The sequence below is a fragment of the Salmo salar genome, chromosome ssa24, assembly GCF_905237065.1.
Source record: "Salmo salar chromosome ssa24, Ssal_v3.1, whole genome shotgun sequence".
NCBI classification, from domain to species: Eukaryota; Metazoa; Chordata; class Actinopteri; order Salmoniformes; family Salmonidae; genus Salmo; species Salmo salar.
The window spans coordinates 459,979-476,334 of record NC_059465.1 but is presented as its reverse complement, the minus strand read 5'-3'; the positions used below and the strand labels follow the sequence as shown (position 1 = coordinate 476,334).

General features: G+C 40.5%; 1 protein-coding gene across 3 annotated transcripts in view; it reads left to right on the top strand.

The window, feature by feature from the left end:
• The window catches only part of LOC106584883 (SEC14-like protein 2), a 51,861-nt gene that overhangs the window by 9,238 nt on the left and 26,267 nt on the right, over positions 1 to 16,356 (top strand). For 2 of the 3 annotated variants that reach the window (XM_014170488.2, XM_014170489.2), the window contains 3 exons: positions 6,036 to 6,079; positions 11,723 to 11,785; positions 12,373 to 12,561. In XM_014170488.2, coding sequence (XP_014025963.1) covers positions 6,036 to 6,079; positions 11,723 to 11,785; positions 12,373 to 12,561 — 296 coding nt within the window. The remainder of the gene's footprint in view (positions 1 to 6,035; positions 6,080 to 11,722; positions 11,786 to 12,372; positions 12,562 to 16,356) is intronic. The other variant, XM_045706674.1, reaches the window with a different exon arrangement.

The window sequence follows — 16,356 nt, the reverse complement described above, 5'->3', positions numbered from 1 at the left end:
CACATTTTTGAGTTTGCTTAATTTACTATTATCCTAAATTACAATATAGAATTATTTTGGCCTTATTTAATAAGTTTATATTACGCTACTTTCCTTGATGTGGACAGTATGTGTCACTACATTACACAAGCTCATGTTTTGACTATATCGGTTTGGGAGGATTTAAACATCCTTTTTACCTCAGAGTGGTGATGTTAGTATAAAAGCTTATAGACAGCACGATGACACAAGATGAAATGCTTAAAACAAATCAGTATATTTGGTTTTGTACTGTTGATTTTGTCATACATGCTGGGGGTTGCAGGACTTAGAAGTCTTCCTGTCATTTTCGAACTCAAATGGCACGTAGAAATCGGGGTGGTCTCTTTAAATGTCGTTGGCCTCACACCAATACACAGATTTGAGAATCAAACTATCTCTCAAATAACAGCCAACCCTAGTCAGTGTTGATATCCTATGTTGGGTCGTGATTCATTGAATTTAAATAACAAAGCAACTTATTTGTTCCTTCCCCATTTCAACAGCCTCCCAGAATCTCCATCTGAGATTCCAAAATATTGACAACTGCCTTCAGCAATTTATCTTCTTAACCACTGATATAAAAAAATATTCTCAGATTCAGTGTGTCCTTTGAATAGTGTTAGTTTAACCAGCGCATACAACCCAAATGTTTGCCCTCTCTCTATTGATTTCAATGTGATATCGATATAAGTGATTAACAAAATAGTGTTGCGTTTACCTTTCCGCGTTGACAACCCACTTGAAACAAAATGCAACAATCCAAAATGTAGCTGGCTGTCTTCTACAAGGTATCCTCTAAGCGGTGATATACATTTTATTCCCAGATTCCGTGTGTTTTTTCAGTAGTGTTAGTTTGAACAGGATGTGCAAACTGACTCCACCCATCTTGTTGTATTGATTTCAACGCAATATCGATATTAGTAATTGACAAATCAGTGTTGTGTTTCTCTTTTCGTTTTGGCGACCCCCAAATCAAAATGCATCAATCAAAAATGTAGCTGACTGTCTTCAGTAGGTTATCCTCTAACCAGTGATGGTAACAATATTTCGAATTTCGGTGTGCTTTTTTAGTTGTGTTAGTTTTAGCAGCACATACAACCTGATTTTCACCCCAAATCGATATGAGTGATTTAATGCCACAAACCAACAGGGTTTTGGTGCGTATGCAGTATATAAGGTGCTCGTTTAAAAAAAAAAAAAATACAAGTAAAATTATTACTATTGTGACACGTACAGTGGGGTCTGAAATTATTGACACCCTTGATAAAGATGAGCAAAAAATGACTATAAAATAAATTCCAAATTCTGAGCTAAATTGTATGCTACATTTTTTGGTGAAATTACATTATTTTATACTAATACAATTGCTCAGAGAAAGAGATTTTGTTTAACAAGTAATACTATTTTTTATCAAAAAGGTAGGAGTCAAAATGATAGACATCCCTGTTTTCAATACCATTCAATCTTGCGAGGATAATGGCACTGAGCCTTTTTCTAAAAAGTTTTATGAGTTGGAGAACACATTGGGAGGGATCTTAGACCATTCCTCCATATAGAATCCTGTGCGTATGGACTGTCCACAGGTTTTTCAATTCCGGAAACTGAGATGGCCGTTACAAAATTTAGATTTTCTGGCCAATTAACAATTTCTTTGTGGATTTTTATGTGTGTATATGTGTGCTTGGTGTTATTATATACAAGCGCCCAAGACTAGTGAAGGCTCTATTTTCATGTCATCTGACCAAAGCACCGGTTCCAGTCCAAGGGCCAGTGTCGTTTAGCTAACTCAAGGCTTTTACATTTTTTGGGATGACATGAAAATAGGACTCTTTCTAATCAAATCAAATTGTATTGGTCACAAATACATATTTAGCAGATGTTATTGCGGGTGTAGCGGAATGCTTGTGTTTCTAGCTCCAGTAGTATCTAACAATTCACAACAATACAGATCAAATCTAAAAGTAAGGAATATAATTAAAAAATATATAAATATTAGGATGAGCAATGTTGGAGTGGCATTGACTAGAATACAGTATATACATGTGAAATGAGTAAAACAGTATAAACATTATTAAAGTGGCTAGTGTTCCATTATTAAAGTGACCAGTAATTCTATGTCTATGTACATAGGGCAGCAGCCTCTAAGGTGCAGGGTTGAGTAACCGGGTGGTAGCCAGCTAGTGATGGCTATTTAACAGCCTGAGGACCTTGAGATAGAGGCTGTTTTTCAGTCTCTTGGTCTCAGCTTTGATGCATCTGTACTGACCTCGTCTTCTGGATGATAACGTGGTGAACAGGCTATGGCTCGGGTGGTTGATGTCCTTGATGATCTTTTTGGCCTTCCTGTGACATCGGGTGCTGTAGTTGTCCTGGAAGGCAGGCAGTGTGCCCCTGGTGCGTTGGGCAGACCGCACCACCCTCTGGAGAGCCCTGCGGTTGAGGATGCACCGCCGTACCCGGGCGGTGCAGTTGTCGTATGCACACGTGGTGGGTTTGGCGTCAAAATGAGAATGCATGAGTAGTAAATAACCCTGTACCTAGTGTAAAATATGGTGGATCTTTGATGCTATAGGGATATTTAGCTTCCTCTGGTCCTGGGGCCCTTGTTAAGGTCAACAGCATCATGAACTTTACCCAGTACCAGGATATTTTATCCAAAAACCTGGTTGCCCCTGACAGGAGACTGAAAGTTGGCCGCAAGTGGATCTTCTAGTAAGACAATAACCCCAATGTAGCGTCTTGTCTGTGGTGTGGCGGAAAGAAGCGCAGGAAGCAGCGAACACTGTGTGGTAATTTTAATTAAGAACCACCCGTACAAAATAAGAGGTCTCCCAACAACAGGGAAAAATACAATGGACAAGCACAGTCAACAAACGCAGTTGACATACAGAAAAACAATCCCGCACAATAGGGTGCGGGCCAGCTGAACTAAATAGCCCTCTTAATTACCTAACTCAGGGCAGGTGAGAAAACATAAAAAAAGGGAAAAAACAAAAAGGGAATCGGTGGTAGCTAATAGGCCGGTGACGACGACCGCCGAGCGCCACCCGAGCAGGAGGGGGCGCCACCGTCGGTAGGAATCGTGACACCCAAGCACACATCAAAGTCCATAAAGAAATTGTGGTTTCAATTGAAGAGGGCTGTCCATAAGCATAGACTAAGGATATCAAGGATCTAGAAGGATTCTGTATGGAGGAATGGTCTAAGATACCCCCCCCCCCCCATGTGTTCTCCAACTTATAAAACATTTTAAAAATAGGCTCAGTGCAGTTAACCTCGCAAGATGATTTTGACCCCTACCATTTTGAGACAAATAGATATTCCTTGTTAAATATCTCTTTCTCTGAGCAATTGTATTAGTATAAAATAATCAAATTTCCCAATTTTTAGGAGCGTACAATATAGCTCAGTATTTGAATTATTTATTTTATACATTCATTTTTGCTAATCTTTACCAAGGGTGTCAATAATTTCATATCCCACTGTATGTTTAGATAGTACATTTTTAGGTTTTCAATATATCACAAACTGTTCGAGAGAGAGAGAGAAAATATATGTAGCTGTACTCACAGCAGACTTCATCCAACAACCCAGAGGTTCTTTTTCTCATTCTTCTATCAGACAAAAATACAGATGTTTCAACAGCTTTGCTGTCTTCGTCAGAATTTCATCTCCGTTCAGTTGGCAATGGTCATTGATGTGTCTGTCTAGACCACTCTTCTTCAGCAGGTGTGAACCTAAATGACAACCAACAGTGGTTCCTCCTTTAAAAATTGCGACCTTGCACCGTGGAACTTAGAGGTACCCAGCGTCACGGCTTCATTGCTCCAGACCACAACAAGGGGGAGTTAGAGCACTCATTATGCATTTGGGTCCCAAGATTTTTATTTGACCAATGATATCGAGTCTTTCCAATGACGAATTTTGACGCGAGCCACCTGTGCCTGGTGACGTTCTTCAACAAAGATGGCTGACAAAACATTACGGTGGAACCAAATGTAAGTTGTTATAACGTCATAACGAGTCAAGCAAAAAATGTACAATTGATAGGAATATGTTAGTTTAATGTAGAGACAAACATTTGTGCAATTTTTTTTGTCATGAAGTTAACTTGCAAAACAGCGATTTTCGTAAATTATCTGACTAGCTAACATTAGCCAGTGTTAGGAGAATGAATTTGTAATTCGTGTTGTTTAATGTTTTAGGGACTCCTGAGAAAACCAGCAAAACAGGCTGTCGTCTTGTGAAACAGTGGATGTAAAGAATCTAGCTAGCTAAAGCATTTACTGCAAATTGAATGTACAATTGTGTAAGCTTGCCTTGCAATGCAGCTGAAGTAACATAGCTAACTATTTATTTGCTTATTGTGTAGTGGAGGATAAAAATAACTGTATGCCTATGGATGTGTAGCAAGCTACAGTGTGTAGTTGATCTGTGTATGGACCCTAAAACATTAGGTTCTGAACTAATATTCATTCCAATCTATGAACCTCAGCTATCATAGTTCTTGTATCAAATTCAAGTCTGAATGACATTAATGAAGCCTATGTGTAACCGGTGTGAAATGGCTAGCTAGTTAGCGGGGTACGCGCTAATAGTGTTTCAATCGGTGACGTCACTCGCTCTGAGACCTTGAAGTAGTTGTTCCCCTTGCTTTGCAAGGGCTGTGGCTTTTGTGGAGCGATGGGTAACGATGCTTTGAGGCTGGCTGTTGTTGATGTGTGCAGAGGGTCCCTGGTTTGAGCCCAGGTAGAGGCGAGGAGAGGTGCGTAAGCAAAACTGTTACACGGGCACCATTTTAATCAGCAGAATCTCCTCTTTGTAATTATGTAAGTCTGGGCAGCGAGCTCGTTTGTCATCAATCGCTAAACCAGAAATAGTCAGACGTTTTCATTTTTTCCCTACTTTTTCATTACGCAGACATAAGCACAGTTGACAGCATCGAGGTTACGGATGTTTACTTTCTACACAAGTTGCTTTTTTCCAGTTTCGTCCGACGAACAGACTGTAGTGGGAAAATAAAAAGGGATACATTTTTTATGGAATTCTAAGCATCACTCCAGTCAAAACAGGCCCTGCAAACGTTTGATTCCATTAATTTGCTATATGCTCACACTAGTGTTCCAGTTTAGCCAACATTCTTAAGCTGTTTTTCAGCCTTGGGTGAATTTTGACTCGTTCTGTTGTCATAAGGACAGCGTAACTAACAAATTGTCAGCCAACATAACGTTGTAAGGTAACTTATTTGAAAAGTCATTACTTTATTACATTGAGTAGCAAGCTACCCCTTGGTCGTTAGGGCAAATCTGGTCTATAATAGGAGGGGGGTTTTGGGACAGAGCCACTGGCCACTTAATCACCTTAGCTATTAGAGTATTAGATAAGCTGCTTAGTGTCCTCTCTCCCTTCTGGGTCAGTACTGTACGGTGCTGCTACTATACAGGGGAAGTCTGATGTAAGGTGTTGGCACACAGTGGAAGAAAGCCGACTGGCTGCTCTTAATCTCCATAAAGAGCCCTAATGGAGGTTAGCTACAGTCTGTTGTTATGGTGATACCACCAGCCCTACCCTGCTCATTTACTGACACCCGGAGTGAGGAAGAAATTAGTCATGTCCAGATTTATAAAGAGAGATGAAATAATTTGCACAGTCACATGGCTGACTGAAAAGAGTGCCATTTGGGACGCGGTCAATGTCTCACCGGTCAGATGTAAAACTGAAGACTCTTCTTATGAATGAAAAGGGGATTTGGGGTCATTTCCTGCTTGTTTGCTTGTGGTTAGTTATCTGATGTTCATGTTTATAACGTTAGTTGTGGAGGACCAAAATGCTCTGTGTTTATCAAATAGAATGTCCTTCACATGTTACATGTTAAATAACAGCATACACACACACACACACACACAAAATCAACGTCAGCTCTGATCTCTAACCATGACACCGTGGATATTATTCTCTCTCTCTCTTCTCTCTCTTCTCTCCTCTTTTCTCTCCTTTTTTCTCTTCCCTCACAGCCAGGAACTTCAATGTCAATAAGTCAGAAGCCATGCTTCGAAAGGTAGGCCTAACACTCCCCTTCTCCTTTCCTATGTTGCTATTGAAACATATATGACTAGTTCTGTTGTATATTTCCATTGCTACCATTAGAGTACCCCTGGTGTTACCAACGGTTTATCCAGCCAGAAATCTGAAATACTGTGGAGAAAAGCATGTGGGAAATATCAGGAATGTAGCCTAACCACAATACAATACAGGCGCTTTCAAAGAGTGGATTGCGTCACATGAAAGTGCTGCTTAAAAAACTGAAATACGTCCATCACATTCATTTGATTAAACACCTTTGCCAAGCCAAGCATGCTACTGTAGGGGAGAGTGGGGTAATTCATGCCAAAGGGCTAATTGAGCCACCCCTTGTTTCTAGGAAACACAACATTAATCATGTGACCAAATATTTAGGAAGAGGTCATAATTGCATGGCATCTGTGAAGGAAGAAACCACATAGAAGTGGTAAGCAAGTTAAGTCCAAAAAAGGGATTTTCACAAAGTCCAAATAATTTGTTGTGTTATATGTTTCATGATGCTAATATCTAAACCAAGTAGATAGGTTTAAGACTGTTTTATACATCAGTTGGGGTCCTAAATATAGCATGAGGTCCTAAACCTAATATGAAAATGCATCCTTGTAGCTGTGTGGGCTAATTTAGTCATAATGGTTTCTTTGGGGTAAATTGTGCCATTTGGCCAGGGTCAAGTTGAGCCAATGGCACAACATACCCCATAGAAATTATGATTACATTTAGTCAGTTTTATGCATAATATGAACAGTATTTCTGCAATTTTTCATGCATTTGAACTCAAGATATTGCATTTTTATTGTTACAGAGCAGACATTATCATGCCTCATGTATACAAACGTAAAACAAGCAGGGGTCGTTGACCTGTGTGAAAGAGAGGCTATGATAGAGTAGCAGAAGCACGTTAGGTCTTGTCTGATGACATGGAGTCTGAGCTTGCCAAACATATCAAGAATCTCAGGGACCAGTTTAATGGGCTTAGTAGCCTCAAATGCATAGAACTTGCCTACGAATTGAAGTGGCTCAACTTACCCTATCCCTATGCTCAATTTACCCCAAAGAGATCACTGTTTTTGGACAAGCTACATTTTCAAAATGGTTATGTTTACATAAATTCAGATTATTTGAGGGGACATTATAGGGTATTGTATAATGTCAAAGTGGAATTATGTTTTTGGAAAATTTTACAAATTAATAAAAAAATGAAAAGCTGAAATGCCTCGAGTCAATAAGTATTCAACCCCTTTGTTATGGCAAGCTTAAATAAGTTTAGGAGTAAAAATGTGCTTAACAAGTCACATAATAAGTTGCATGGGCTCACTCTGTGTGCAGTAATAGTGGTTAACAATTATCTGTTAAGTCCCTCATTCGAGCAGTGAATTTCAAACACAGATACTACCACAAAGACCAGGGAGGTTTTCCAATGCCTCGCAAAGAAGGGCACCTATTGGTTTTTAAAAGCAGACATTGAATATCCCTTTGAGCATGGTGAAGTTACTAATAACACTTTAGATGGTGTGTCAGTACCAGTCACTACAAAGATATGTGCGTTTTTCCTATCTCCGTTACCATAGAGGAAGGACACCACTCAGGAATTTCACCATGAGGCCAATGGTGACTTTAAAACAGTTATAGAGTTTAATGGCTGCGATAGGAGAAAACTGAGGATAGATCAACAACATTGTAGTTATTCCACAATAATTGACAGAGTGAAAAGAAGGAAGACTGTACACGATAAAAAATATTCCAAAACATGCATCTTGTTTGCAATAATTCACTAAAGAAATACTGCAAAGAATGCAGCAAAGCAATTCACTTTTTTTCCTGAATACAAAGTGTTATGTTTGGGGAAAATACAATACAACACGTTACTGAGTACCACTCTCCATATTTTCCATATTGGTGGCAGCATCATGTGATGGGTATGCTTGTAATTGTTAAGGACTAGGGAGTTATTTAGAATAAAAAAGGAAACATAATGGAGTTCAGCACAGGCAAAATACTAGAGAAAAAACTGGTTCAGTCTGCTTTCCACCAGACACTGGGAGATGAATTCACCTTTCAGCATGACAATAACCTAAAATGGATGTCTAGCAATGATCAACAACCAATTTGAGAGTGCTTGAAGAATTTTGACAAGAACAATCGGCAAATGTTGCCCAATCCAGGTGTGTAAAGCTCTTAGAGACTTACCAGGAACGAGTCACCGCTATAATTGGTGCCAAAAAGTGCTGACTGAAGGGTGTGAATACTAACACTAAGTTTTAGAACACCCACTTATTCAAGGGCTTTTCTTTATTTTTACAATTTTCTACATTGTAGAATAATAGTGAAGACATCAAAACTATGAAATAATACATATGGAATCATGTAGTAACCAAAAAAGTGTTAAACAAATCAAATATATTTTATATTTGAGATTCTTCAAATTTGCCTTAATGATAGGTTCCAACCACCGTGTCTTTGTGAGACGTGGTGTGGGTTAACGGATTATCTCCGCATGTGTATTTCCCACCGTAAAGCATGGAGGAGGTGTTATGGTGTGGGGGTGCTTTGCTGGTGACACTGTCTGTGATTTATTTAGAATTCAAGGCACACTTAACCAGCATCACTACCATCGCATTCTGCAGTGATACGCCATCCCATCTGGTTTGGACTTAGTCCCACTACCATTTGTTTTTTAGACCCAACACACCTCCAGGCTGTGTAAGGGCTATATACCAAGAAGGAGAGTGATGGAGTGCTGCATCAGATGATCTGGCCTCCACAATCCCCCGACCTCAACCAAATTGAGATGGTTTGGGATGAGTCGGATCGCAGAGTGAAGGAAAAGCAGCCAACAAGTGCTCAGCATATGTGGGAACTCCTTCAAGACTGTTGGAAAAGCATTCCAGGTGAAGCTGGTTGAGAGAGTGACAAGAGTGTGCAAAGGGTGGCTATTTGAAGAATCTCAAATATAAAATATATTTTGATTTGTTTAACACTTTTTTGGTTCCTACATGATTCCATATGTGTTTTTTCATAGTTTTGATGTTTTCTATTATTCTACAATGTAGAATGTAGTAAAAATAAAGAAAAACCCTTGAATGAATAGGTTTTCTAAAACTTTTGACCGGTAGTGTATGTAAACAATGATTTTAGAGCTTTTTAATGTAAATTCCAAAGTCAAAAATAGTGGGCATTCAATTGCCAAAATATTGGAAATATTTCAGTTTATATAACTTTATTTTTATTTGATGACTTTATTATTTTTCATTCCTTAAAGTAATAATCTCATCTTTGCTCAGGTAGTGACCATCCATCTAGCCAGGTCATCTATCGTTATGTGCTCCCCATACTATACTGTCTTTAGTCATCCTACTTAGCTTGCCTGCCTAAGTATGCTGCAGAGCTGTCTGACAAAATAAATTCAGCAAAAAAAGAAATGTCCTCTCACTGTCAACTGCGTTTATTTTCAGCAAACTTAACATGTGTAAAATTTTGGATGAACATAACAAGATTCAACAACTGAGACATGAGCTGAACAAGTTCCACAGACATGTGACTAACAGAAATAGACTAATGTGTCCCTGAACAAAGGGGAGGGGGTCAAAATCAAAAGTAACAGTCAGTATCTGGTGTGGCCACCAGCTGCATTAATTACTGCAGTGCATTTCCTCCTCATGGACTGCACCAGATTTGCCAGTTCTTGCTGTGAGATGTTCCCCCACTCTTCCACCAAGGCACCTGCAAGTTTCCAGACATTTCTGGGGGGAATGGCCCTAGCCCTCACCCTCCAATCCAACAGGTCCCAGACGTGCTCAATGGGATTGAGATCCGGGCTCTTCGCTGGCCATGGCAGAACACTGACATTCCTGTCTTGCAGGAAATCACGCACAGAACGAGCAGTATGGCTGGTGGCATTGTCATGCTGGTGGGTCATGTCAGGATGAGCCTGCAGGAAGGGTACCACATGAGGGAGGAGAATGTCTTCCCTGTAACGCACAGCATTGAGATTGCCTGCAATGACAACAAGCTCAGTCCGATGATGCTGTGACACACAGCCCCAGACCATGACGGACCCTCCATCTCCAAATCGATCCCGCTCCAGAGTACAGGCCTCGGTGTAAAGCTCCTTCCTTCGACGATAAACGTGAATCAGACCATCACCCCTGGTGAGACAAAACCGCGACTCGTCAGTGAAGAGCACTTTTTGCCAGTCCTGTCTGGTCCAGCGACGGTGGGTTTGTGCCCATAGGGGACGTTGTTGACGGTGATGTCTGGTGAGGACATGCCTTACAACAGGCCTACAAGCCCTCAGTCCAGCCTCTCTCTGCCTTTTGCTGACAGTCTGAGCACTGATGGAGGGATTGTGCATTCCTGGTGTAACTCGGGCAGTTGTTGTTGCCATCCTGTACCTGTCCCGCAGGTGTGATGTTCAGATGTACTGATCCTGTGCAGGTGTTGTTACACGTGGTATGCCACTGCGAGGACGATCAGCTGTTCGTCCTGTCTCCCTGTAGCGCTGTCTTAGGCGTCTCACAGTACGGACATTGCAATTTATTGCCCTCTTTAGTGTCCTAAGTTTTCATAACTGTGACTTTAATTGCCTACCCTCTGTAAGCTGTTAGTGTCTTAACGACCGTTCCAGAGGTGCATGTTCATTCATTGTTTATGGTTCATTGAATAAGCATGGGAAACAGTGTTTAAACCCTTTACAATAAAGATCTACTAAATATCTTTGAAAGACAGGGTCCTGAAAAAGGGACGTTTCTTTTTTTGCTGAGTTTAATTTTACTAGTTCTTCAAAGTAGATAAGGCCTATTTTCGCAAACTTTCTCCATCCCTCTCGTTGTTTGTTGTGTACGTACATTCCACCCTCATGCAGTCTATGTTTATTTTACCTAATTTAGCAGTGTATCCATCCAGAGATCTGTATATAATGACGAGATGCTCATGTCTCCGCTCTAACAATGGGAGTCGTCCCAAACGCGGGAAGGAAGGCAACAAGCTTAGTTCCACAATAAGCCCATGGAATTGCATTGTGCTTATTTTAGATAGATTTTGTCAAGAATGAAGCTTCTCACTTTGCCTCTTCCTCTCTGATCCATCTGTCTGAGCCAGAAAAAAACGTTCACAATGGAATGTGGTCATTGTAGTTCATTAGCACATTTCTGCAGTCAACTAGGTTGAATATTTGTTTAATGAAAACTTAATGAAGTCCCTTCAGCCCAGCGTCCCACATAGTCCTTGACTTGATTTATCTTGTGAATGGATCAGTTTTTCTCTAGAGAAACGGCGCAATGGGCTCACAAAAGAACACATAACAAAATGGAATTCAAGTAATTGAACCAATGACGGTCAATTAGTTGTTTACCAACCCCATAAATGACGAAAGGTCAGTTAATCGCTCAGCTCTATCATTTCCTGAAGTGTGTAATGTATTATCCACTTTATGCTGATGGGGTATTTATGCAGGTATTGTCACACTGGCAGTCTAAACCTACTGATCTACTTAACTCACTATAGTCACTGTTCTCCTGACACAAACAGTGTGTTTGTGTGCATGAGAGAGAGAGAGCTATTTCAATCCGTTACATGTAAAAACTATTGGAGCCATTCATGTTCTGTCATGCTTTATTTCCAGCACCTTGACTTCAGGAAACACATGAAAGCAGACACAATCACCACAGAATGGCAGCCTCCAGAGGTATGACAGTCTGTTATCACCCTTATTCAATTGACCTATTAGCAGAGTACATTTTTATCTTTTTCGATTATTAAAATATCAGATGGGCCTAAATACTGAAATAGTTGAAATTTGACTGTATAGTAGTGCCATGGTATTACTCTGTTACTTGTAATTTTAATGGTTTACAGAGTTAATGTTTAAGTTAATTCATTGAGCTGTATCTAAAGATATTTTCATTCGAGTTATTTACATATGTAATTGTATTAGAATTTGTGTGTTGGAGATTGAGAGAACAACATACATATTTTGTTGTATTGGTTAGTATTAAATTACGCTTTTGACTGCAAGTTCCAGAATGCCTTGCGACAGGAGGTAGAGAGAGATCGCGCCAGTTATGTCAAGTGACAAGTGATTATCCTGACTTTTCGCTAGCAACTTACTTTTATTGTTTGTAGAATCTAAATTTGTTAAATGTAACGTGAACCAGTAGTATTACTAAAAGAAGCTTTCATTTCAAACCCGACGTCCCGAGTCATTACTTTGAAGATAGTTATTCTATAGTTACCATGGTGTTAATAGTGTGTTTCCATTGCATTTGTGTCCAGGTTATTGAGAAGTACCTGTCTGGTGGGATGTGCGGGTTTGACCGGGAGGGAAGCCCCATCTGGTGGGATGTCATCGGCCCTGTGGACCCTAAGGGCCTCTTCCTGTCTGCCTCTAAACAGGACTTCATCAAGTCTAAGATCAGAGACTGTGAGATGCTGCAGAAGGAGTGTGACCTGCAGTCTGAGAGGGTATGGGGAGGTTTCATTCATATAAATATAATTATTAGAATGGGGATTCCCATTTAAATCAATGAGGCCACTATCTATGATTTTCAGTACTGTATGTGGAGGATCAGGAGTTTTACATGAACATACAGTATGTTTTACAAGACCAGGAAAAACACCTGGCACCAACCTTACTGAGATTCTATACCACTAATGAAGTGTTCCTGTAGAATCTTTGTCATCCTTGTTGAAAACCCGAGCTATGGTCACAGATCTGACATAGCCTAATTTTCTATATATAGTGTATTTCAGCCACACCCATTACTGACAGGTGTGTAAAATCGAGCACACAGCCATGCAATCTCCATAGACAAACATTGGCAGTACAATGGGCTTACTGAAAAGCTCAGTGACTTTCAACGTGGCACCGTCATAGGATGGCTCCTTTACAACAAGTCAGTTTGTCAAATTTCTTCCCTGCTAGAACTGCCCCGGTCAACTGTAAGTGCTGTTATTGTGAAGTGGAAACGTCTTGTAGCAACAACGACTCAGCCGTGAAGTGGTAGGCTACACAAGCTCACAGAACGGGACCGCCGAGTGCGTAACTCATAAAAAACATATGTCCTCGGTTGCAACACTCACTACGGAGTTCCAAACTGCCTCTGGAAGCAACGTCAGCACAATAACTGTTTGTAGGGAGCTTTATGAAATGGGTTTTCATGGCTGAGCAGCCGCACACAAGCATAAGATCACCATGCGCAATGCCAAGCAGCGGCTGGAGTGGTGTAAAGCTCGCCGCCATTGGACTCTGGAGCAGTGGAAACACGTTCTCTGGAATGATGAATAATGCTTCACCATCTGGCGGTCCGAAGGACAAATCTGGGTTTGACGGATGCCAGGAGAACGCTACCTGTCCGAATGCATAGTGCCAACTGTAAAGTTTGGTGGAGGAGGAATAATGGTCTGGGGCTGTTTTTCAAATCAAATTTTATTGGTCACATACACATATTTAGCAGATGTTATTGCGGGTGTAGCGAAATGCTTGTATTCCTAGCTCCCACAGTGCAGTAGTATCTAAAAATTCACAGCAATACACGCATCTAAAAGAAAAAGAATGGTATTAAGAAATATATAAATATTAGAATGAGCAATGTTGGAATGGCATTGACTAAAATACAGTATATACATATGAAATAAGTAAATCAGTATGTAAACATTATTAAAGAGACTAGTGTTCCATTATTAAAGTGACCAGTGATTCCGTACATAGGACAGCAGCCTCTGAGGTGCAGGGTTGAGTAACCGGTTGGTAGCCGGCTATTGATGGCTATTTAACAGTCTGATGGTCTTGAGATAGAAGCTGTTTTTCAGTCTCTCGGTGCCAGCTTTGATGCATCTGTACTGACCTCGCCTTCTGGATGATAGCGGGGTGAACAGGTCGTGGCTTGGGTGGTTGATGTTCTTGATGATCTTTCCGTCAGGAAATCCAGTACCCAGTTTCATGGTTCGGGCTAGGCACCATAGTTCCAGTGAATGGAAATCTTAATGCTACACCATCCAATGACATTCTAGACGATTCTGTGCTTCCAACTTTGTGGCAACAGTTTGGGGAAGGCCCTTTCCTGTTTCAGCATGACAATGCCCCTGTGCACAAAACATCTGATATATGGCTTTTTCTTTGCAACTCTGCCTAGAAGGCCAACACCCTGGAGTTGCCTCTTCACTGTTGACGTTGAGACTGGTGTTTTGCGGGTACTATTTAATGAAGCTGCCAGTTGAGGACTTGTGAGGCGTCTGTTTCTCAAACTAAACACTAATGTACTTGTCCTCTTGCTCAGTTGTGCACCGGGGCCTCCCACTCCTCTTTCTATTCTGGTTAGAGCCAGTTTGCGCTGTTCTGAAGAGAGTAGTACATAGCGTTGAACAAGATCTTCAGTTTCTTGGCAATTTCTCGCATGGAATAGCCTTCATTTCTCAGAACAAGGAATAGACTGACAAGTAGAACAAAGTTATTTGTTTCTGGCCATTTTGAGCCTGTAATCAAACCCACAAATGCTGATGCTCCAGATACTCAACTAGTCTGAAGAAGGCCAGTTTTATTGCTTCTTTAATCAGGACAACAGTTTTCAGCTGTGCTAACATAATTGCAAAAGGGTTTTCTAATGATCAATTGGCATTTTAAAATGATAAACTTGGATTAGCTAACACAACGAACGTGCCATTGGAACACAGGAGTGATGGTTGTTGATAATGGGCCTCTGTACACCTATGTAGATATTCCATAAAGAATCTGCCGTTTCCAGCTACAATAGTCATTTACAACATTTACAATCTCTACACTGTATATCTGATCAAATTGATGTAATTTTAATGGACAAAAAATGTGCTTTTCTAAGTGACCCCAAACCTTTGAACGGTAGTGTATATAAACTGTATGTACAGTTGAAGTCGGAAGTTGACATACACCTTAGCCAAATACATTTAAACTAAGTTTTTCATAATTCCTGACATTTAATCCTAGTAAAAAATTCCCTGTCTTAGGTCAGTTAGGATCATCACTTTATTTTAAGAATATGGAATGTCAGAATAATAGTATAGAGAACGATTTATTTCAGCTTTTATTTCTTTCATCACATTCCCAGTGGGTCAGAAGTTTACATACACTCAATTAGTATTTGGTAGTATTGTCTTTAAATTGTTTAACTTAGGTCAAACGTTTTGGGTAGCCTTCCACAAGCTTCCCACAATAAGTTGGGTGAATTTTGGCACATTCCTCCTGACAGAGCTGGTGTAACTGAGACAGGTATGTATGCCTCCTTGCTCACACATGCTTTTTCGGTTCTGCCCACAAATGTTCTATAGGATTGAGGTCAGGGCTGTCCTTAAGCCCTTTTGCCACAACTTTGGAAGTATGCTTGGGGTCATTGTCCATTTGGAAGACCCATTTGCGACCAAGCTTTAACTTCCTGACTGATGAGATGTTGCTTCAATATATCCACCTCATTTTGCTTCCTCATGATGCCATCTATTTTGTGAAGTGCACCAGTCCCTCCTGCAGCAAAGCACCCCCACAACATGATGCTGCCACCCCTGTGCTTCTCGGTTGGGATGGTGTTCTTCGGCTTGCAAGCATCCCCCTTTTTCCTCCAAATATAATGATGGTCATTATGGCCAAACAGCTCTATTTCTGTTTCATCAGACCAGAGAACATTTCTCCAAAAAGTACGATCTTTGTCCCCATGTGCAGTTGCAAACTGTAGTCAGGCCTTTTTAATGGCCTTTCAGGTCATGTCGATATAGGACTTGATTTACTGTGGATATAGATACTTTTGTACCAATTTCCTCCAGCATCTTGACAAGGTCCTTTGCTGTTGTTCTGGGATTGATTTGCACTTTTCGCACCAAAATGCATTTATCTCTAGGAGACAGAACGCGTCTCCTTCCTGAGCGGTATGATGGCTGCGTGGTCCCATGGTCTTTATACTTGCATACTATTGTTTGTACAGATGAACGTGGTACCTTCAGGTGTTTTGAAATTGCTCCCAAGGATGATCCAGACTTGTGGAGCTCCACAATGTTTTTTCTGAGGTCTTGGCTGATTTCTTTTGATTTTCCCATGATGTCAAGCAAAGAGGCACTGAGTTTGAAGGTAGGCCTTGAAATACATCCACAGGTACACCTCCAATTGACTCAAATGATGTCAATTAGCCTATCAGAAGCTTCTAAAGCCATGACATCCTTTTCTGGAATTTTCCAAGCTGTTTAAAGGCACAGTCAACTTAGTGTTTGTAAACTTCTGACCCACTGGAATTGTGATAC